The sequence below is a fragment of the Meriones unguiculatus genome, chromosome 1 (genome assembly GCF_030254825.1).
Source record: "Meriones unguiculatus strain TT.TT164.6M chromosome 1, Bangor_MerUng_6.1, whole genome shotgun sequence".
NCBI classification, from domain to species: Eukaryota; Metazoa; Chordata; class Mammalia; order Rodentia; family Muridae; genus Meriones; species Meriones unguiculatus.
In genome coordinates this window covers 551,934-575,117 of record NC_083349.1, presented here as the reverse complement: position 1 = coordinate 575,117, position 23,184 = coordinate 551,934, and the positions used below count along the sequence as shown (strand labels likewise).

Below are 23,184 nucleotides of genomic sequence, written 5' to 3'. Positions count from 1 at the left end.
CTCTCCTGCAGCCCTGAGCTATAGGTGCTCACGACTATACCTAGTTTCTTACATGAGGGAGGAGTTTGACTCCTGTCCTCATGCTTGCCAAGTTCTCTCTCCTAAGCAACCTCCTCAGCACCACAGATGCTGGTTTCCTGTCAGTTTGTTTCTCTGAATACTTCTGCTTTGCTTATTGGTTGGTTGTATTTCTTCTTCCTTTTTAAATTCATATGTATGTCTTATGTGTGTGTTTGCACCCCACACGGACCAGAAGAAGGCCTCAGGAGTTACAGATGGTTGTGAACAACCATAGGATGCTAGGAACTGAACGGAGGTCCTCTTACAGAGCAGCCAGTGCTCTGTTTGTGTGTGTGTTTGTCTCTTTGTTTTTTAAAACAAGGTTTCTCTGTGTAGCTATCCTGGACTCCCTTTGTAGACCAGGCTGGCCTTGAACTCCTGCCTCTACCTCCTGCAGCCAGTGCTCTTAACCACTGAGCCATCTCTCCAGTCTAATGTATTTCTTCTTTTATAAAATGTTTTTTGTTAATAGAGCAAGCTATAGCCAGCATCTTCACACTTAAATAGTCAATATACCCTTTGTTCATTGCCCTGTTTCCTGGTTTGGACAGGTCCTGAAGGACTCTTTCATTGGCAATGCCAAAACTTGCATGATCGCCAACATCTCACCAAGTCACATTGCCACGGAGTATACATTAAATACCTTGCGCTATGCTGACCGGTAAGTTAGTTATAGGATGTCAGGTTGTGCTAGGCAGTGATGGCAGAGGCAGTGGATCTCTGAGTTCAAGGCCACATGGAAGAAAGAAAATAGGCTGTCAGATTGTGTGAACAGGCCACATGTGTTTGTGCACATCCCTCTCAAAAAACAGTGATCTGACAGTGAACTCCACACCGTTCTTCTCGAGCTACGACACTAGCATTTTGAAAACTATGACCTAATGAACCCTCCTTTTGTGTGTGTGCCAAAAGAAGGATGTGTGTAACCCTTCAGGGATAGATGCCGTCAGTAGTATTAACCTGGTGTAGGCTCAGGAAGCTTTCTGCTGACCTTAGCATGTAGGTCCAGAAAGGACCAATCTGGACATGTCAAGAAAGATAGTGACCCAGAGAAGAATAGGCAAGGATAGGAGCTTTCCAAAGATTTATTAAAAGTTGGTGGCTGAGGAAGCACCTCTTTAAGAAAACTTTCAGGGACAGTGGGTATGGGGACGTGTGGATGTCAGAGGACTTCTGTCAGTGCCTTCTACCATATGAATCACAGGTCAAACTCAGATCTTCACACTTGGCCAGCAAGTACCTTAACCCACGGAGCCATCTTGCTGGTCTTAAAGCTGCCACCCATTAATCGCTTGCTCTGGCTTCTCTCTGAAGGGCCTTTGGTATCTGTCAGCATCACTCCCATTTCTACTTATAGTTAGTTCTCTTACAGAACATTTTTTTAAATGTTTCAGATCATTTTATGTATATGAATGTTTTGCCTGTATGCATGTATGTATGTGCCTGGTGCGAGTAGAACAGAAGCATCAGATTACCTGAAACTGCAGTTACAGAGAGTTGTGAGCCACAATATGGCTTCTGGGAACCAAACCTGGTGGGTCCTGTGCAAAAGCAGCCAGTGCTCTTAACTTCTGAGCCACCTCTCCAGCCCCCAGGAAGGAAGAACAGTTTTGATTATCATGACTGGGAAAAGGTGCTACTGGCATCTCGTGGGTAAAAGCCACAGATGTTACTAACTGTCCGATACACAGAACCTCTATAAGGAAGAATTGTACCTAGTATAGGGTGTCAGCAGTGCTAGGTTAGGGGCTTCTGAAAATCCGTGTCACCTTTGCTCTAGTGGGACTAGCACAATCTGATGGTTTCTGAACTGCGCAGTTCACCTTCCCAGAGAAGCCTGTCAGGGTGTTGTTTGCAGGACAACAGGACTCTGTGGGGCTGTGGGTGAAGAGTAGACATGAATTCCTGAGTTGGCCTGTTTTCAGGACCCAGGGCAGGCTCAGAATGAGTATTTGTTGTTTTTTGATTCCCTGGAAACTAGAGGAAAGGAGTCCTAGATACAGACAAATACTGACTTAATGTTAAATGGTTATTTATAGGGTGAAGGAACTAAAGAAAGGTGTCAAGTGTGCTTCAGCTGCCAGTCAAAATCTGACATCTGGAAACTCTTCTCCAAAACGAATTCAGAGCTTCCCTGTTGCCCTGGCAGGGGACAAGTGCTCCCCCAAAAAAGTTAAACTGGGGCTTCATGTGGTCCCAGGCCCTACAAGAGTTAAAGCCCAACCTTTGGCCAGCCATGCTGCCAACATCCCCTTCACCTCTGGGCCTAAAACTCCTGGTAAATGGAGTAGCTCCCGAGGAAGGCCCACCCCAGAGTGGGACATGAAGGCTAGCCCTTGCAAAGGGGCCATGAGATCTGGCCTTTTAATCAAAAAGGAAGCAGAGTCAGGACCCTTGTGCTCTGAGAAAAGTCACATTGGCAACAAGATTGCTGTTGGGTGGGAGGGCAGGGCCTCCAGGCCAAGAGAAGGCCTGCTGCATGCCAGGCCGCCCACCAGAGGGAAGAAGGTACAGGCAGTGCAGCCAGTGCAGAAGCAGCTACTCTCCCGAGCGCGGCTCCTTGGCAACAGCCACCACTTAGTAGCCAGTCAGGACAGCAAGGTGGGTGCACCTGCCAGGCTTGCCCCTGAAGCTTGGACAAATCCCTTTCCCCAGCAGAAGGAAAGGGAAGAACATTTGCGATTTTACCACCAGCAGTTCCAGCAGCCACCCCTCCTCAAGCAGAAGCTAAAATACCAACCACTGGAAAGGCTTTTATGCCAGCATAGGGGGCCCTCAGAAGGTCGGCTCCAAAACGAGACTGGTGCTCCACTCCACTCTAATCTTGAGAGTCATCCTGCAGCCCCGGCTGAGGATCTTGATGATAGTGATTTCAGTGAGGACTCGTTTTCACATGTCTCCACTCAGCCAACCATGAAGCAGAAAAGCAACTTGGAGAAGAATTCCTTTTTCCTTCATCAGGACAGGGAGCACAGCCTTGAGGAAAAGGAGGCTGAAAGGCAATGTTTGCTTTTCAGCTCTAAAATGGATGGTGATGAGAAGAGGTCAGCTGACAGTTGGGTGTATTCCAAGGGCCCCATCATCAGCCACAGAAGAGGTGCACTCAGTCAAAGCCACAGTCCAAGTATGGTGTGCTCAGACTGCAGTCAGGAGAAAGACTGTGCCTCCACAGGGCCTTCTCCCAAGGACAAGTGGGCCCAGAAACCTTCCTCTGCACAGGAAGATTTTGTGCATCACCAAGAAACAGGTGAAGCTCAAGCCTTTGACATGAGACTGGAGGGCTTCAGAAGCGAGGTTCCTGGACAGACTGAGGGCAGCTTGCCATCTCCAGAAAATGGGCTCTCTTTCCCATTATCCCACATGGCAGTTTCAGGATCCCCAGAGTCTCCACGACGAGACAGGATCTCCACACCACTGAGAGAGGCCAGTGAAGACAGAGTGACTCAGACTCCAGGAACAGCGAACAGCAGTGCTCCTTTCCAAGAAGACTCTAGAGAGCACGTACATAGGTATTCTGCAAATGCTTCTGGACTCATGGCTCCTCTCACTGTGTCCCTCCTGGAGACTCCCAATCCTGAGGACCCATCTTCCTTGGAGCAGGATAGAGCTAACTGTGGTCTCATGGCTGAGATCATAGGAGGGCCTGCAGTGGGACACACAGTGTCATCTTACAATCAAGAGGCTACCTTGCCAGTGTCTTCAGTAACTGCACGCCTGTGGCTGTCCTCATCTCCCCCTGACAATCGGCCTAGTGGTGATCTTCCAGCTCTGTCCCCGTCACCAATCCATCAGCATTCACCTGACAAACCACCCAATAGGGAGGCCTGCCAGAGCAGAAGACATGCACTCTTGGTCCAGAATCACGTGGGTGGTGAGCCATATGATGACAATGCTGAAGAGACTGAACCGGGGGCCTCCTTGGCATTCCCAAGAAAGCCCTTCTCCATCATACATGCTGGAGTTGGCCATTCCTGGACCCAGGAGAGAAAGCATCCTACAGGGGTTAGTTGGCAGGAGCTTGTTTCCACCACAGACTCCATCAAGCCCTGTTACAGTGAGGACGTCTCGTGGCTCAAGAGCAGGCCAATCTCCGGGTGTTTAGACTCAGACTCTCCTTTTGTCTCCAGCTGTTCTCTCAAGGCGTCGGGGTCACTTTGTCCACTCACACCGGAGCAGGCACAGTATGCTGAACTTTGTCTTAACCCATGTCCTTTCCAGTTTACTGTAATAACAGGGTCTTGCACAAGGAGGAGCTTGCCTCTTTAGTGGGCACTTACTCCTCTGTGTGGTGCTCTCTATACTAGTCAGTACGGTCCAACCAAGTCGATTATTCAGCTTTTAGCCCCGACCTGCTTTGGTCTTGGACCCACCACAAGAAGGTAAGGCCTTGTACCAAATATGCCAGTTGTCACTGCTTTTTCTCAAGGAAGCCATGGGAAACGGGCAGCCCCTGTGAAGCAGCTAGGGAGGCAGGGACAGCTTCCTGTGACTTGTGGGTACTCCCTAACCCCTTGACTAATTCTCAGAACAGAACAGGGAGCACGTAGCAGACAGCTGGCATTACTGTCCTGGGAAGAGGCAGCTCCTAATTGGAGAATGAGGCTCAGTTTCCAAAAGCTCCCAAGTATGGGAAACCAGAAGGGTCACTTTCTTCCCCATGTCCCCAGGCAGGTGATCATCCGTGCACACCAAGAACAGCTGGATGAAATGGCTAAGCTGGACTTCAAGGAGGAGACCTTAATGACCCAGATGGATTCTCATGTAAGTAGCACTGGACAGACATGTGGGCTATCAACAGTTAATCATCTGTTTGCAATGGCGTGTGTATCAAAGTTCTGCTGTTGTGCACTAACCCCTGAGGCCTTGTGGCCCTCAGGGGGTCTGGGTAGAGTTAGGAGATAGTGCTACACTGCTCACTCCCAAGCTAAATGGCTTCCAAACTGTCCTTGGGCATTCTACTTCCTAAAGGTTTGCTGAGGCCCCTTCGTATGATTCCTGGAGTGGCAACCATCCTGCTGCTTACAGCCTGCAGAATCAAAGCATTGCGAGCACCCCTTTTCAGAGTACAGCTTCCACTTATATGGTGTCTCCAATGCAGAGAAGGGTCCTCACCCAAAGCCATAGAAACTTGTAAGTTTTCCCCTGGGAGGAGGGACTTGGATTCTGAAATGTTCTTTCAAAGTGTACTAGGGGGCTAGAGAGAAGGCTCTGTAGTTAAGAACACTTGTTGCTCTTGTAGAAGACCCAGGTTTGGTTCCCAGCATCCACATGGTTACTCACAACCTTCTAGAACTCCAGTCCCAGGAGATCTGACGTCCTCTTCCAAATTCCAGGCACACCAGTAGTGTGTCAGCAAAACATGCATATACACTAAACAAAACAAAACTTGAAAAACAAAAAGACTAGAAAAGATGATCTGGCAGAGGTCCATCAAAAGAAAAAAACTCCAAGGTGTCTTGTTTCTTTTCAGGATTTTGAAGATTTTGTGACCCAGCTGGATGAAATCATGGCTTTGAAGTCCAACTGCATCAAGAGCCTGAGAAGCCAGCTGCAGCTCTTCCTCACCAGCCGCAGGCCTGCTGCATCCTCTGACAGACCTGTGGTATCTTAGAGGAAGGCCTCACTCTGGGGACACTACTGTGCTCTCTGGAGCTGAAAGAGGCTCTGCCAGGGCCTTCCTACAAACAGCCACTCCCTGGTCTCACCCTAGCCATCCATGGCCTTGGGTGGTCCCTGTACGTGGGGACTACCCTCATCATCAGTCAGTTCCACCACAGGGACACCTGCACAAAAGGACCAGGCTGCAGACCTTCGTGTCTCCTTCTATCTGGGGCTTTGCTAAGCTGTGTCTGTGGGAACATTCTTGGTGTAATGACTCTGTACATGTTCCTAAGTGGTAACCTGAGAGCAGAGATCAGGGACCACACCAGCCTTTATTGCTTCCATGTATGCCTTTCTGTATTCAGATGAGCTCCTCCCCTGCAGAGAGTGGAGATTTAGTTTTGGAAAATACAGAGTGAACAAGTTTCGATATCTTCAGAGTAACTGGGTGTGAGGTAGGCTTTATGTTTACAGTTCCTTCCCTGCAATCCAGCTTTGAGGGTGTGGATAGCAGTACATTTTCTTCACTTTTTGCTAAAACAGCATGGACTGTGCCTCATAGTTCTTGTGACAGATCCTAACTCCGTCAGTGACTCCTCACACCCAGTGCCTCTGAATGATTAGGCAAGCTGGAGCATCTCAGGCAAGTCCGTTGCCTTGGCTGGAATCTTCCAGAGCAGTGCCGCTGGGCAGCAACACTCGAGGGCCTTTGCTGTGGGTGTCCTGGCACTGAGCCTACAATCAGTTAACCCTTCAAGTGAGTTCTGGCTGTGTTACCACGTAGGCCAAGTGTTTTCAGGGTCCCTCAGTCATTCTCTGATGTTTCTGAAAACAGGTGTCTCACCATTGATCCCCGTCTCTACTTCACCATCTCTGCTCCAGGCTCTCTGCATGGGTGCTAGAAATAAAACCACACTTTCGTACTTGCACTTAACTATCCTACCATCTCCTGTACCACCTTTTTTAACATAAGGAACCCGAAGAGAACTATCCTCCCATCTCCTGTACCATCTTTTTTAACATAAGGAACCCGAAGAAAAACAAAGAGCCTACTAGTTTTGTAGGTCCCCCTGACGTAACCTAAGATTCATGATTCACAGCCTGGGCCCTGAAGCCATTACCACATGAATTTAAGGTCAAGATAAGTCAGGTATGACATGGCTCACATGTAATTCCAGCACTTGGGGGGCTGAGGCAGAATGAGTTCAAAGCCAGCCTGGACTATGTATAGTTAGATCTGGCTCTATTTAAAAGGCCAAAGGCTAAATCCAAAAGGGCTGAAAGGCTCTACAGTCAGCCACAGGTACATGCTTGAACTGACCACCAGAGGGCAGTCTGTTCCTAGCTTAAGGCTGTATGGCATCTCTCACCCCAGCCAAAAGGATGTGGGATTCTAAGGGTGAGGACCAGAGAAGCTTTAGGGATGAGTTGTCAGCTACAGCAGTGCTACTACGAGTGGGGAAGCACTTCAGCCATGCCTGTGACTGCACAAGGTGGTGTTCACAGGCAAAGGAACTTTGCATCTTTTGAAGGCTACGTTGAGGCCTATTTGCCCCTTCCTTCTCCACTTGTATGGCAAGAAGGCATACAGCCATGGTCTAGAGCCTACCCTAGATCAGGTTTAAAGGGATCTTTGTATCTGTATTTGCAAACCAGAGAGGACAGGATGGCCAGCTTCCGGGCCCTACAGTGGGAAGAGTGTACTGAGATGTAGGGCAAAGTCTAGGTTCTATACTAGGCCAGAAAAGACTGTGCCACCTACCTGAGTCAAACCGGATTTCAAAATAAAGAGGTTAAGCCAGCACGACATACCTTTTAGATTTTTATTATTAGTTCTCTGAAGAATCAAAATAGTTAGCAAATTACTTTTGATTCAAGACTGTATTATATCCTTTGTATTTAAATCTTTAATGGAGTAAAACATAATACAAACAAAAGAGACTGGTTTCTATGCCTAAGTTACTCATTGTGTCATCCTAAAGTAGGGCTGGAGGAGGCCATTCAAGAACTGGGGTAGTGCTGAGTGACAAGTCATGGCCTTTTTCTCACCAGTGTGCTGGGAAGGGGCCAAGGGTTACTCAAACTGACAAGAGCTTCCTAGCACAGGGGCTCCAATACCCTCGGCAGCAGAGGATTATGGTCTAAGCCAAAAATAATAATAATTAATAATAATAAACAGTCTGAACAGGGGCACATGGTTCACTGCCTGGCAGAAGAGGCAGACTTTGCCCCGTGAGGAAAAGTGCATCTTTTGTACCGTAGAGACATTCCAGAACCAGTGTAGCACTAAGGGCTTTGGGGAAGGTACCCCGGAAGAACCTCTCACCTGCATTCAATTTGGGTCAGAGCCCACTATGCCACAGAGAGCAAAGCACCTTGCCCCAAAGCAGCAGCCATCTGCCCCTCCTGCTCCTCCCACTCCTCGGAAACCAGACCATCAGAGACCCAGAAAGATCCAAGTTTTCTTTCTAAAAGGCCAAGGTGGGAAGGACACTTCTCAATGTACAGGTATGTTTAATATTGAATAGGGCATTGTGTGCCCAAATCTTCCTCCCTTCCTCACAGCTCAAGTCTGGGCTCACAGACTAACAAGTGTCACTCCACACCTGACCTTCTAACCCCAAAGAAAGTCTGCAAGCATGTCTTTCTTCCCCCAAGGGAGCTATGCAGGGCCTCCTGGGGCTGGTGAGGCCGTGGCAGGGCCGTGGCGGGGCCTGGTCTCAGCTGGCTGCAGCCCGGGCCATGAGGTCTTCCAGAGCATTGTCTTGGTCATTGTTGTGTAATAGCAAAACTTCCTTAATGTCTTTCAGTTCAAAGCCCATTTCCTTAAATTTGCTCATTAGCTGAAGAAACTCCAACATCTATAAGAAAAAGGAGAACAAAATTTTACCAAAAAAGGATCCAGCCACACACTGCAAGGCAGGGGCGGGGGGAGGGGGAAGGGCAGCGACGACACCTGTATCCTTCACTCAGAGTCTCGGGGTCTCTCCAAGGTTCCCTAGCAAGCAGAGGTGGCTGTGAAGCCCAGCCCCAACTCACTGATCTCCTAAAGAGTCCCATGGCCCACATGAACACTCTCACAAAGACAAAATGTTGAACCCCTAAAGATTCTAGATAGAAGGAAAGGCATAAAGACTAGCAATGGTCCCAGCCATCTAAAAGCCTGGTTTTTAGCCCAACTCAAATTTCCCTTCTCATCAATGGGATTCTACTCTACTCCATCTATACCAAATGCAGGACTCGTCTTGTCTGGACATGGAGATTCTTTGACTGCAGTCACTGGTCAAGGGGAGGAGGGGTGCCTGGCCCGAGGAGAACACCAGGGCAGACAGTTTTGTTGCTGTTCCTACCTTTTCTTCTGAACACTGGTGCATTTCAAGAGCCTCTTCCACTAAAAGAGGGTCAAAGCCCTTCTCACAAAGCTGTCCATGTACAAAGAGATAGTCGAGAATCTAAGAAAAGAAACGTGGTTTCAGCTCCTGCTGCCACTCCTCTTTGCTGAGAATTCTAGACCATGTGTGTGAAGTCAACTCCCTGTCCCTCCCCGGCCATCAGATCCTGGACAAGGCTACAGTTGTGCCTTGAACATGTCTAGCAGAGCATACTCACTAATTACTTGGTAAACCCTTCTAGAAATGAGCAACCACTTCCCAAAGGAGGTGCTGTCACAGCTGAGTCAACTCTCAAAAGTATCAGCTCAAGAGCCAGAGCAGAATGATAGCACATGTCACAAAATGTCCCCAAGGCAGAAAACTAGCATGCTAGTCAGAACTTCCTGCGAAGCCTTGACAAAAGTTTCTGGAGGTTAGCCACAAGTAGAAGACTACATCTATAATGCCAGGGCTCAGAAGGATCATGAGACCAATGTCAGCCTCAGCTACCTCACTTCTGAGCAGCCTGGGCTACACAAGACTATCTCAAAAGAAAAAGGCGTCCAGATTGAGACATGTAACCAACCATGTGCTCAGTTTTGTCCTCTCTGAGGGACAGTGGAGTGGCTGATGACAGAACAGCTCCAGCACCCACCCCCAGGATTTCTCCCCCACACTGTCTCCAAGTAATGCTCAAAGAAGTACTACTGCAGAACTTCTGCCTTTCCCGATAATACCCCAAGTCCCCATAAACCCACAGGCAAGGAGGCTGGAGTTGCAGGACCAACAGATCGCAGCCCTGACTTGAGGCCACCATGCTCCTCCACCTACACCTTTGCAGACCAGCCACTCACCTGCTCAATATTCTCTCCTTTCTTCTTCATGGCTCTCAGGACACAATCATAGGAGTAGCCCATGTTGACTACTGTCTCAACACATCGCCGCTCACTTGGAGACAATGCCTGCAGTTCCAAATAGGCCTGGGGACAGCTAGGCATGTTGGGCACTTGTGACACTGAGAAATTTAGAGGGGTTACCTGGCAATAGAAAAACAAGATCAAAGCAAGATGAGCTGAAGCCTAGGTTGCTGGCCAGGCATTGTGGGGAGGAAAAGAGAGGTACCAAGTACCAACCAAGGAGAAAAGCTGGGTAATACCTGCAATCCATGGAGCCCTCCCCCAGCCTTGCGTGCTCAGAACAGCACATGCTCTGATCCCCATGACTTAAACATCAGTTCCAGGTGTGAACCTATAATGTTGGAGCAGGCTGTGCAGACTTCTCTTTGGCATTCCATTAACCTTTTCACAACTCAGTGCCTCAGAATCCTTAAGATTCACTCACATCAGACCTTACCACTCTGGAACCTATTGTCCTAGTCTCACTCCTGCCTCTCACTGCTCTGGACTTTCCATGCATGGCTATCTCAGGGCCTCATGACTTTGAGAGCACTTACCTCTGGCCCACACCACATACTCTGCTTCATCCCTGCTAAAGCTGTTGTCCTTTGCAGCCAAGATGCAGGGAATATTAGCCACACTAAGCTGGACTCCTGGCCAATCTAGCGCACCGGTACAGCAGCTAGCTCGCCAACACTGGAGCACCTCGTCCTCATCTTACTGGTTATGTGTACTGTGCTAATGAAGCCTAAGATACAAAGGCAGCTCAGCTCATTGCCAGGCCAAAGGACCCATTCACAAAATCACAAGCTGTTTAGAGTGGCTCAGCTCCCAAGTGCCCAAAAAAACATTCTGTATTTTTCCTTGTTCTCTATTATTGGTAAAGTAAGGAGAAGTCAGTCCTCTGTCATAAAACAAGTTCTGCTACAACCCCAAGTTCTCAAACTTGGCTGAGGAAAGCCAGGAAGACCACAGACCTATAGACTGGCAGCTTCCATCCAACTATCACCTACAAGATACTTTAAGCAGTCCATTCCCAGAGGCTTCACGCAGACAATAGCAGCCATGGAAGAGCAGAAGCTCTTCAACAAAGCAATCTAACCACTTTGCAGACTCAAGATTATACTACTACTCAGAAGTAGGCTCTGTGTGGTCTCAAGATGCCAGCTCCTGAAAAAGTTGTTTTGTTTTTTTCAAAGATTTATTATTTATACATCACTCTGCCTGCATGCCTACACACCAGAAGAGGTCACCAGACCTCTTCTGGTAGTGAGCCACCATGTGGGTGCTGGGAATTGAACTCGGGACTTTTGGAAGATCGGCCAGTGCTCTTAATCACTGAGCCATCTCTCCAGCCCCAGCTTCTGAAAAAGTAATGGCAGCTTTCACATGAGCCCAGCCAAGAAGCCAGGACTATTCTACTGTATGTGCCTCTCCCTTTAAAGAGATCCCTGAGCACCTGCTGGAATGTAGACATGTGTTTCCAATTAAAAACACTTGTAGAAAGTGCTTCTGGATTGTGAGCTGCCCTCTAACACCTGTCAGATATGTTCTGTGTACCCTTCAGGTAAGTGTGGCTGTATGGAAAGCCTGGTAAAATTCTTTGATCTAGTTCTATACCTCTAGGGACTTACACTGTGGGGACACTAAGTTGCTAAGTTGTGAGTTGGAGAGATGTCTCAGCAGTTCGGAGCACTCGTTGCTCTTGGAGAAGACCAGGACTCAGTTCCCAGCACCACATGATAGTTCACAACTATCCATAATTGCAGATCCAGGGGATCTAACACCTTCGGAACTCCACAGATGCTAGGCATGCAAGCAGCATACAAACATGTAGGCAAAACTCTCCTATACATAAAACATATGTATTCACTTTAACATCATTTGTAATAAATATTAGGGATAATGTAAATAGCCAACAAGGTATTATAATAATAAAGTCATATAACTATTAAGTAGTTTTGTTTTAAAGATAGGTTCTCACTATGTAGGCCTAGAGTTCTAGTTAGATCAATCTGGTTTCCAATGCAGATCTGCCTGCCTCTGCTTTCAGTGTGCTCAGATTAAAGGTATATACCACCATGCCAAAACCAAAATATTTTTACATTTATTTTTCTGTATATGTTTACCTGCATCTATATAGGTATACTATGTGCATGACTGCTGACTGCCCAAAAGAGGTTGTGAGATTAGGAACAGGAGTTACATATGGTTATTAGCCATTATGTAGGGGCTGGGAACCAAACCTGGGTCCTCTGTAAGAGCAAAAAGTTCTCTTAACCACTGAGCCATCTCTCCAGCTCAATGCATAGGATTTTAAATACTAGAACTAAGGAAAGTATCCTTTCCTTTATTATAAATATTGTGACTGAGAATACTTTGCTTAAACAGAGACAAATGACTCCTTCACATAGTGTTTTATTAACCAAACAGCCAACATACTAATTAAGAAGACCCCAAATGGACAGTGCTTAAAAGGATCCCTTATTGGGATGGAGAGATGGCTCAGAGATTAAGAACACTGGCTGTTCTTCCAAAGGTCCTGAGTTCAATTCCCAGCAATCACATGGTGGCTCACAACCATCTATAATGAGATCTTCTGCCATCTTCACCCATGCAGGCAGAATGCTGAATAAATAATAAATCTTAAAAAAAATGCCTTATTACTGGTAGTTAGGAAGGAGAAGGATCCTCAAATTGAAGACAGCCTGGGCTACATGGCAAGACTGTAAATAAAAAAAGCTGGGTGCGGTGGCACAGGCCTGTAATCCCAGCATTTGGGGAGGCAGAGGCAGGCAGATCTCTCTGAATTTGGGGCCAGCCTGGTCTACAAAGTGAGTCCAGGATAGCCAAGGATACACAAAGAAACCCTGTCTTTTAAACAAACAAAGGATCCCTTGTCAAGATTATAATAGTGTTTCAAGTCATTCATTGAGGTAATAATTATGATTAATATGGGGGTATGTGTGTGTGCAGTGTGCTATACCCTCAGATTGAGACACAACACCATTACTGCATTGTCAGTTGTATGTCATTAGCAAATTTTTCCACAGAAAGATACAATGTAGTTATTGGCAAGCATAAACTGGAATTTTCACTTTCAATGACTAAAAATGGAGTTGATCCTCAGTTTGTAAAGATGCAGAGGGCCCAACAAAATAAGACATGTCACTAGTAACTTTCAAACTTTCCAGATATGTAGAAGTGGGAGTGAAGAAGATCAACCTCAGAGCACCTCTGCAATGCTACAATCAGTGGGACTTAAGAGAGGCTGGAGGTGGCTCTGCAGTTAAGTGCGCTTGCAGAAGACTCGGGTTTGCTTCCCAGCACCCACATGGCAGCTCAAAACTATCTGTAATTTTGGTTCCTTGGGATCCAACACACTCTTGGTGCCCTCAAGCGCCGGGCATACACATGGTGTACACACACACACACACACACACACACACACACACACACACACACATGCAGGTAAACACTCATAAAAATAAAGCAGTCTTTTAAAAGGGGCCTGGAGATGGCTGAGTTAGGGTACTTGCCACAAAGCCTGACCATCTTCTGACCCCCTAGAAATCATATTGTGGAAAGACAGAAGAACCAGCCCCCAAAGTTTTCTTCTGACCTCTACCTGTGTGCTATGGCTACACACAGAAAGTAAATGAGATTTAAAAAAAAAAGTTGGTTTGTTTTTGTTGTTGTTGTTATTTTTTGAGACAAGGTTTTTCTGTATAGTCCTAGCTATCCTGGACTCATTCTGTAGACCAGGCTGGCCTCGAATTCACAGAGATCTGCCTGCCTCTGCCTCCCTGAGTGCTGCGATCACAGGCACCACTGCGCCAAGCTTTTTTTTTTTTTTTTTAATGTTTAAAAACAAAAGAAGTTATACAGGTTGTGGCTGTAGCTAAGCTGGCAAAGCACTCGGCGTGCAGAGAACCCTGGGCTGGGTCCCCAGCAGCTGTCATCCCAGCATTCAGGAGGCTGAAGCACATCAAGGACTGGGCTGGAAAGATGACATAACAGGGCTATCCTTAGAGTCCAGTGCTGGAGACAAGAATGGGAGGATCTCTTGGCTTCCTCATCAGCAAACTTCAGGTACAACAAAAGATGACTGAAGAAGATACCCAACATCAACTTAGGTCCTCCACGCAACCACATGTACACACAGAAAGATAAAGGATAGCCTGAGCTATAATGAGTGGACTAAGCAATGAAACCCTACCTCGAACACACACACACACAGCCCCCAGCTATAAGAGATAGTAGAGATTCTAAACCTGAGCAGGAGTAGTTTATTGAAGAAGCAGACACAATGGTGAGTATAACGACATTCCAGCAACTGGAGAAGTGAAGGCATGGAGATCACTGGAATCTAGGGGGAACCTGGGCAGCATATTTGAACCAAGTCCCTCCTCCATCCCATCAGGAAGAAATGAAGGGATGAGGGAAAGAGCAGAAGAAGTTCAAAAAACCCAACAAATAGAAACAAAGCTGGAGAATCAGGAGAAGTAAAGAGCTATTTTTAACATAAACCTTCTTTGGTTACTAGTTGGTTTTAATTCTTTCAGAGACAGATGGCCCCTGGACATTTTGCCCAAACTGATCTCAAAACTCATGGACTTACCAGTTTACTAGTGCACACCTTTAATCCCAGCACTGGGAGGGCAGAGACAGGTGGATCTCTGTAAGATCTAGGACAGCCTGATCTATATTGTGAGTTCTAAGCCAGCTAGTGCTACACATAAGTTCCCACCTTCATAAATAAATAAGTAAATAAATAAGCCAGGCTGTGGTGGTACACCTTTAATCCCAGCACTCAGGAGACAGAGGCAGCCAGATCTCCTTGAGTTCGAGGCCAGCCTGGTCTATAAAAAAAAAAAAAAAAAAAGCCAGGACAGCCAGGGCTACACAGAGAAACCCTATCTTGAAAAACCAAAGAGAGAGAGAGAGACAGACAGGCAGGCAGAGAGAGAGAAAGAGAGACAGACTCTGTCTCAAAACAAAACATCTAAGACAGTAAGAGCCTGATTCCAGACACAGTCCTGCTAACATTCCCATTTGAGGGAGTGCACCATTCGCTTTCCCTGCCTTGGGCACTATGATCCTGGAGAGAAGTGCTTCTCTCACTAAGGGCTCCCACTACAAAGGCCAAGATGGGAACAAGGCTTTGTTCCCAAGGAAGAGGAGCATGACTCCCTTAACGCAACACCACAACTCCAACTGCTCATAGCTACGAACTGAAAGCAGCGGGCTCACCAAGACACAGACCTCTTCTGACCCTGAGATGACGCCACCCAGTCAGGCTAGACAAACGATTCCAGCAGAGAAAGAGCTCCGCTGTTATTTCTCTGGTTTTGGTCTCTAAAGATTTATCTGGCTGATTACTGGCTGAGCAACCCCCATCTTTCCAGGGTGCTTTTCATTTACCTACAGGATCTAATATGTCAAGAAAGGAAATGCAGTACTGACCAGGAAGAATTCAGATACAGCCCATTCCAAGAAGAAATGACAATCAGCAGTCTGTCAGGTTTGCCTGCACGTTTACAGGCCAGGAGCTCTTGGACAGTGGAGTCACTCACCAGAATGCTGCTGCCAGAGTGGTGAGCTGGAAAGGCAGGCAGGATCTTGTCTCTCAACTGGCTAACACAATGCTTGTTGTCTTGTATCAATACAACTAGCCTCCTTTCTGGCTTTAAACAGTCTCCTCACATTCTGTCATTTAAAACCATCTACGAGCCAGTGCAGCAAGAGCCTCGGATGCAGAACTATGTTGTTCTGGGGCTGCAGCACCATACCGGGAACTAAGCTTATCGTATGGGTCAAATAAAACTGCCCTGTTTGCCAACATTTTGTGTAGCAAAACTAGATTTTCTTCAAGATGAGAAGACTTGTAATCTTCATCAATCAATCCTAATTAGTACAGCCTTCCCTCGACCCTTTTAAGATTGCCCAACGCATACTGTTGACAGGATAAAAAAAAACAGTCACACGAGTATCATCTATAGACTTTAAATAACAGATTTCTACCAGTAACTATGAACCATGTGGCCTGACGAAATGTAAATCCAAATGAGTCAACTCATGATAAAATACAAAAACAAATACACAAAAGCAGGGTAAAGCGATTATGCGGAAGCTACGGTAGGAAAGGGTAACAAGGAGCATCTGCAAGCTTAGAAAGAAAATGGGTACTAGAGAGCCAACAACAGAACAGCCAGGCACAGGGATGCACACCCGTAATCCCATCACTCAAGGGGTGGAGGTAAGAGATCTAGGCCATACAGTAAGATCCTATCTCACCTAAAACCATCAATAAGACAAAAACAAGAAACCCATTTTGACCTTAGCCTCACTAAAAAGACACAAGATTAGACAGAGAAATGCCATTCACAAGGGTTGTGTTATCCCTTATATTTGCAAAGAAAACCCTAAAGATGCAGAGAGGTGAACATTAGCCAGCTTTCAGCAGAGTGGAGAGGTCCTGGGTTTGATCCCGAGCACTGAAGAACCAAAAATAAATATTCAATAGGTTCAAATATAATAATCCTAGTCCTCCAGAAAATAAAACCAAATCTACCTATCAGATAACAAAGCCACTCTCCAGTGCCATATCAAAAACTAAGTCTCGTGGAGGAGGGGGTCCTGGTAACTGGGACCACTGAGGCAATGTAAGTTAGGACTGAAAACTTACTGTGGGACATGTATTTGGAGGTGATGGTTCTTCTGTACACACAGACAAGACAGACAGGGAAGGCATCTGGGAGGCTGTCAGGGTTGGCACCTGTGTGCCACTGTTCAAGTTCAAAGCTGAAAGCCCAAGAGTGTGGTCCCCATTGAGCTCACTGGCACTGCTTTGGGTGGAAGGCTTCAGGAAATTCCGAGACGCGCCACTTCGTAGGCAGGATGTGCTATGGAAAGTGCTCGCAAGCTTAACTGTCTTCTGATTGCTGTCATCAGAGTCAAGTTTGGGGAAGGACAGAGATTTGATATTGCTTACTGTAGGGATAGGGGGAAGGGACACTTTGGAAGACAGCGACATCTTTTCACAGTTGCCCAACTGTGGTAAAGTTATAAAGCCATTGGGTTTATGAAGAGGCTTGAAATCTAAGGTTGCCTGCTCCAAGGATGCCAAGACCTCCTCATCCTGTAATACAGAGCCCGAGCTCCCTCTGGGTGAGCTACTGTCCAGTAGCTGAGCCATTATGGGTCCAGTTGATCCTACCAGAATGTTTCTCAGCTCTTCTTTCTCATCAATGGTTTTTAACTCCAGATTATCAAACGGGTCCTCTTCACACTCAAAGTCAGCAGGATTGAAATCTGCCTTTGTGTGGGGAGGGCTGAGAACTTTCTGCTTTGTAGTACTACTGCTGACCCGAGTTGGAGTGAGGATGCTATTGTGCTGTAAGCTGGCAAGGATGGGGTTAATAGGAGGCGGCATTGTGGCTGTACTGTGAATCTTGGAGAAGCTCATTTTGCTGTCACCCTCTGGGCCACTCTTAGAATTCACTTTAGCTTCTGCATCCTCGGCCTTCCGCTCTGCTTCTCGCTGAGCTTCTTGGATTAGCTTAATATCTTCGGCCCACTCAATCGTTTTCTTTTCCAAGGAGAAGTCATACTGCAGAGATACAGCAGAGAGAGGAGGTGTGAGCCCAGGGGCTGCTCTCCCGACCCAACTCAGTGCTGTGTAAGTGAAGTATAGGAGGCAGCACTTCAACACATGGCTGACCTCTCTGAGGAGCATGAGGCCGCCACTGTCCAAACCAGATTAGGTCTATAAATTGACCCTACATAACAGACCAAAGGGAATTTGCCACATCTTTGGCTTCTCTTCCCTCTGGCTTTTCCCCTCCCTAATTCTACATGGCCAGGGGAAAAGGTAAGCCACACACTCAAGGACCCTATCCTGATGTCCCATCTGTTCTTCTAAAATTGCAGGCACTCGCTCTATCAGTCATCTACTGGTGTACTTCCTTCCTCCTATAAGCAGCAACCCCACAGACTATCTCTGGGTCTCTATTATACAGTACAATATCCTACAGAGCTCCTAACACTGAAAGATCAGCTCAAAGGTAACATCAAAGAACTGTTTTGCTTTAACGCAACTGGGGGCCGGAACCCAGGGACTTGCACATGGTAAGTACTTTATCATTGGCCCATAAGCACCTTTCATGGGTTAACTCTCTAGATTAGCTAAAACTCCTTAGTAATTCTCATTATCCCTACTTTACAAAAGGTCATGCCCATAGTCCTGAAGCCAGCAAGTACTGGAGCCTGGCTCTAAAGCCAGGTAGTCAGTCAGATTCTATGCTCTTACTCCACTATGAGAGGTAATGAACACACTGCAGACTTAATAACCTGGTGCTTGGCATGGCACTGCACATGCTAGAACTGGGACAAGATCAGCATGGCCTTGCACAAGGATACACTCAACCATGACGCCATCTACTTTCCAGTGAATGTAGACTCACTAGGCCCTTTTGTCTGCTTCTGTTCCTTTTTCCGAGGCACACTTAATAAGCCTCCTTCCTCTGCTTCCAAAACAGAAAATGGGCAGGGTGGGGAGGCAAAAGCCAAACATAACAGCCTATGTGGATGACAGAGGCAGGAGGATCACAATTTGAGACCAGACTGGACTACTAGACATTGAGGGAAAGAGACAGGAGACTGGGTGACCACTCTGTGGCAGAGGAGATGAAGATCCTGGGGAGGTGGCTATCTATATACTCTAGACTTTAAACAATACCCCAGTATTTGGGAAGTGCAAGCAGGAGGATCAGGAGTTCAAGGGCAGCTGAACTCTATGAAATCCTATCTAAAATAAACTTTACAGTTCTTAATAAAATCTTAATCTCATTTCCACACTTAAAAATATACATACCAAAACTTACATAGGAAAAAATAAAACAAAATCCTACAGCACGTTAAAGACACTGGCAGAGTCTAACATGCTAAGAGAACATTACAGAATAGAAAGGAGAAAAAATAAAAAATAAAAACCTGCCTAAATGCACAGCCACCAAAAATTCGCTCCCAGCCACAGTAGCTGTGCTCTGCAGAGGTGGCAGTAGGAGCTGGGAATGCACTGTGTTTTCTGTTCACCAAGAACAAAAGGGAGACAGCAGCCATGGCAAAAGCTATGCAGCTTCTAACGGGAAACACCCAACAGCTGTCTTTTTTAACTTTTTTTGAAGGGACAATAGTTGCTTCTCTCCTTGCTGTACAAAATACCCGACAGAAACAAAGAAGGAAGTTATCTCTGTTCACAGTTTGAGGGCACAATGGCAGGAGCTGCAGGAAGTTGCTCTTACTTCACTTGCAGGGAAAAGCCAGAGACAAATGCCAGTTCTCTGCTAACTGGACCCTTTTAATTAGTCCAGGACCCAGCACATGGGAAGGTACCATCCACATATCCAGAGCCGGCCCTACCTCAGCTAACTCGGATAACCCTGACAGGCTCCCCCATGATGCTAGAGCATGTGACGATCACATTAACATATCACATAAGTCCTACTGAGTACTCTACACAAAAGCTTACTGTGTAGCTTAGTCTTAGCCTCGCCACCTTGCCCTCCTATATGTAATTTCTCATTGAGGAAAACCAAGTTCTAATAAGCCAACTTACCACTACTCACACACGCACATCTCCCAAATTTTCACTCTAAGAATTAGAAATATCTTCCATTTTCTAGAACACTTTTACTGAGATTCTGGAGTTGTTTTGGTTTAATTTTTGAGTAGATCCTCCTACCTTCATCTCCCCAGTTTTGAGATTACAGGTGTAATTACAGTCAGTTTTTATGTTCAAACACATGGTTTCACAGATACTAGGCAAATACTCTACCAACTGAGCCAAATTACTGGACCTGTTTGGTTTGGGTTATTTTTGTTTTTTTGTTTTTGTTGTTGGTTGGTTGGTTTGGCTTGTTTCTTTTTTTTTTTTTTTTTTTTTTTTTTTGAAACAGGGTTTCTCTGTGTAGCTTTGGCTGTCCTGAACACGTTCTGTAGACCAGGATGGCCTTGAACTCACATCATCCACCTGCCTCTGTCTTCCTGACTGCTAGATTAAAGGTGTATATCACCATTCCTAGTAGACCTGCTTGTTTATGGTTTTTTAATTATCAAAGTAATGTAGAATTCATGGAAAATAAACAAGGTTTTTCAGTAAGCATGTATTTTGAGAGCTAAAGTGGCAGGAGGCTTGCCTTTCACAAAGGCACTAGATTTGATCCCTAGCATTACATGATCCAGACATGGTGGTACATGCCTGTAATCCCTGCAGGCAGGAGCAACAGAAGTTCAACATCAACCTCTTCTATTCAGAGAGTTTGAGGACAATCTGGGGTAGAGACCATGTGTGTGTGTGTGTGTGTGTGTGTGTGTGTGTGTGTGTGTGTAAGAGAGAGAACCAACACAACAGTACAATATGGAGTAGTTGAGATAAGCACTGTCAACTTAATAGAGGTTTCCCCTTAGACCAGGCTAGCCTCCAACTCACAGAAACCTACCTATGTCTGCCTCCTGAGTGCTGGGATTAAAGGCGTGTGCCACCATGCCCAGCAACTATCCTTAACTCTAATTCGAAGAGATCTGACATCCTCTGTAACAAGCACATATGTGGTACACATACATGCAAGCAAATGTGTGTGTGTGTGTGTGTATGTGTGTGTGTGTATAACTCTAAAAGGAAAAAAAACATCTTTAAAATCATATGACATTCTGGATAGTGTGATAAAAATCTGGCGTGTTCGGCACATCCACACCATGTGTGACACCCAGCAGCTAGCATACCTGTAGGGACACAACCATGCTCATAGATGGAGCTTGACACTACCTGAGGTCTTAGGCACCCTCTAGAGGTTATAGAACACATCCCACAGATAGTGAGGGAATGCTGTGGTTTGGATATGGCCAGGTCCCTAGGATTACCGATCCCCAATGTGACACTGTTGAGATAGAAGGGCTGCTGAGAAGTAGGCCTAGTGGACAGCAGAAAGCAGTGCATTTTCTGTAGGAAGTATTGCTCAGTCTTTCAGAACTTCCAGAGAACAAATTAGGAAAATAAAATCTAAACCAGGTCTAGTGGTTCATGCTTAAAATCCCAGCAACTCGGGAAGCTGAGACAGTAGGATGACAAATTAGAGGCTAGCCTGGGCTCAAAAATAGAACCATCTTTTAAATAAACCCTCTCCTTTTCTTTAGTTATATTAACAGAAAGATGCATGTGCAATGAGGCATAGATGGAGGTCAGAGGACAACTAAGAACTTGGTTCTCTCCTTCTGCCATATGGGTCCCAGGAACTGGATTCAGGTCATCTGCTTGAGAGCCAGCACCTTTACATCATGAGCCACTTTACTGGCCCACAACTCTTTTTAAGCAAAAAAGAAAGAGAATCTGGCATCTATTCAAGCATCACTTTTTCCTGCTTTAGCACATGGCCTTTCCTTGCTGACACACTTCCTTCTACTGGCAGCCAGTTTCCTATTCACTTCTCCACAAGGTTATATTCTGACTATGACACTATCCAGTCTTAGGTTTTCAACCTCCAAAACTGTGAACACAATAAACTTCCTTTCCGTGTAAACCACACGGCTTTTTGTTAGAGAAACACAAATTAAGGAAGTATTTTATTTGATCTTTGTAACAATCTCACAACCAAGTATTAAGTGCAGAACTGGAGCCTTTGAAACTTAACATCTGTGTGGCTACTGTACAATGTCTGCCCATGAAAGAACAACAGCAGAATCTGTTAAAACCACAGACACTAAGGACTGCCCTGCACTACTGTGGCCACAACATCCACGTGAAGTTTCCTGGGCCCCAGATGCAATCTATGTTTACTGATTCACGCTGATAGATTTTATCTCTTATTATGTAGCCTTAGCTGTCCATCTGCCTCTGCTACTGAGTGCTGGGACCCACTGGTTAGTTAGTAATTTGAAAGCACAGCATTTAAAATAGGACCTAACGGCTCAATCTCAGCACCCATGAGGCAGTGGCAGGCATATGTCCTCATCACCTTCAGCTACAGAGTTTAATTTGACAGAATTAGATGCATGAGATTCTGTCTCAAAAAATTCAAAATAGTCAGAAGACAGAGAGAGAGGTAGGCAGATCTCTGCAGGTTCAAGGCCAGCAGAGAATGAATTCCAGGTCAACCAGGGGTACATAGCTAAATTTAAAAAACAAACAAAAAATAAAGCAAGGAAGCAAAAAAAAAAAAAATGTAAAGAGAAAAAAAAAAAAAAAACACCCTGGTCTAAGTGGTTTGCGTAGGCATATCAGACCCCAGCTCCCCTCCTCAGTTAGTGAGTGCTCCAAGCATGATCCTAAGTATTTATCAGTTCTTCTTGCTGGCCAAAGAAGGAGCCCAGCAAAATCTCAGGTGGCAAAAACTTGAAACTCAAAACAAATTTCTGATTACATCAGTGAGTCATAAAAAAAATGAGAAACAAGGTATAGGTAAATGCTTTACTCTTTTTCTTTTAGATCTGCACTGCTATGAACACATGTGACTTAGCACCTGGCCCCAGCACTGGGGCTGCTTGAGAAAGCTGTGGACCTTTAGTTGGTGGGGCCTGGCTGGAAGGAGGAGGTGACTGGGGAAGGCTTTGAAGGATAAGCCTATGGGGCCCAGGAGTAGAACATGAAGGTTTAAATGTGAAGCCTATCTGATAGGCTCACGGGCTTCAACAGCTGGTCCCTAGCTAATGTTCCTGACTTGGGAGGTTGTGAAGCTTTTAGGAGGTGGGACCTGACTGAAGGGATGGGGCTCAGAGGCTGAGGGTTTAGTTTGCGCTCTGTCCCCTATGTGACTTTTCAATGTGACTAGTTACCTCATACTCATGTTGCAGCAGACAAAACCCGGTGTCACCAGCATGCCCTCCACTGCCATGATAGATGATTTCTTCAGTCACAACCCAAAAAAATACTTTCCTATCAGGGATTCTGCCAGCAATAAGGAAGTAAATAATAACAGGTGTCTCTCTGTGTTGCTATGGTGGCCTCAAACTCCTATATGAAGTGATCCTCCTGCCTCAGATTCCCAAGCCTATGGGACTTCATCACCCCTCTTGGTACTATTTTTTCAAGTGTGTGTACATGTATGTATGCCTATGTGTGCACCTGTGTGCAGTAGCAGAGATAAACCCAAGGCTTCACACATGTAAGGCACACATGCTAACACTGAGCTACATCCCCAGCTCTTTGTTTTTCGGGGTTTTTTAAATGATGTTGTTACTAGGACTGCAAACAAAGAAAG

At 46.0% G+C, this 23,184-nt stretch overlaps 2 protein-coding genes across 4 annotated transcripts in view; one reads left to right on the top strand and one right to left on the bottom strand.

Moving 5' to 3' along the window:
• Positions 1–7,861, top strand: part of Kif24 (kinesin family member 24) — a 68,242-nt gene extending 60,381 nt beyond the window's left edge. For both annotated transcript variants that reach the window (XM_060378100.1, XM_021634443.2), the window contains exons 11-14: positions 612–721; positions 2,100–4,241; positions 4,728–4,821; positions 5,531–7,861. In XM_060378100.1, the coding sequence (XP_060234083.1) occupies positions 612–721; positions 2,100–4,241; positions 4,728–4,821; positions 5,531–5,671 (2,487 nt within the window). In that variant the 3' untranslated portion in view covers positions 5,672–7,861. The remainder of the gene's footprint in view (positions 1–611; positions 722–2,099; positions 4,242–4,727; positions 4,822–5,530) is intronic.
• The window catches only part of Ubap1 (ubiquitin associated protein 1), a 40,882-nt gene continuing 25,168 nt past the window's right edge, over positions 7,471–23,184 (bottom strand). The window contains exons 4-7 of one of the 2 annotated variants that reach the window (XM_021634440.2): positions 16,617–17,540; positions 9,887–10,069; positions 9,012–9,113; positions 7,471–8,522 (exon numbers count right to left, since the gene is read on the bottom strand). In XM_021634440.2, coding sequence (XP_021490115.1) covers positions 8,382–8,522; positions 9,012–9,113; positions 9,887–10,069; positions 16,617–17,540 — 1,350 coding nt within the window. In that variant the 3' untranslated portion in view covers positions 7,471–8,381. The remainder of the gene's footprint in view (positions 8,523–9,011; positions 9,114–9,886; positions 10,070–16,616; positions 17,541–23,184) is intronic. The other variant, XM_060378109.1, reaches the window with a different exon arrangement.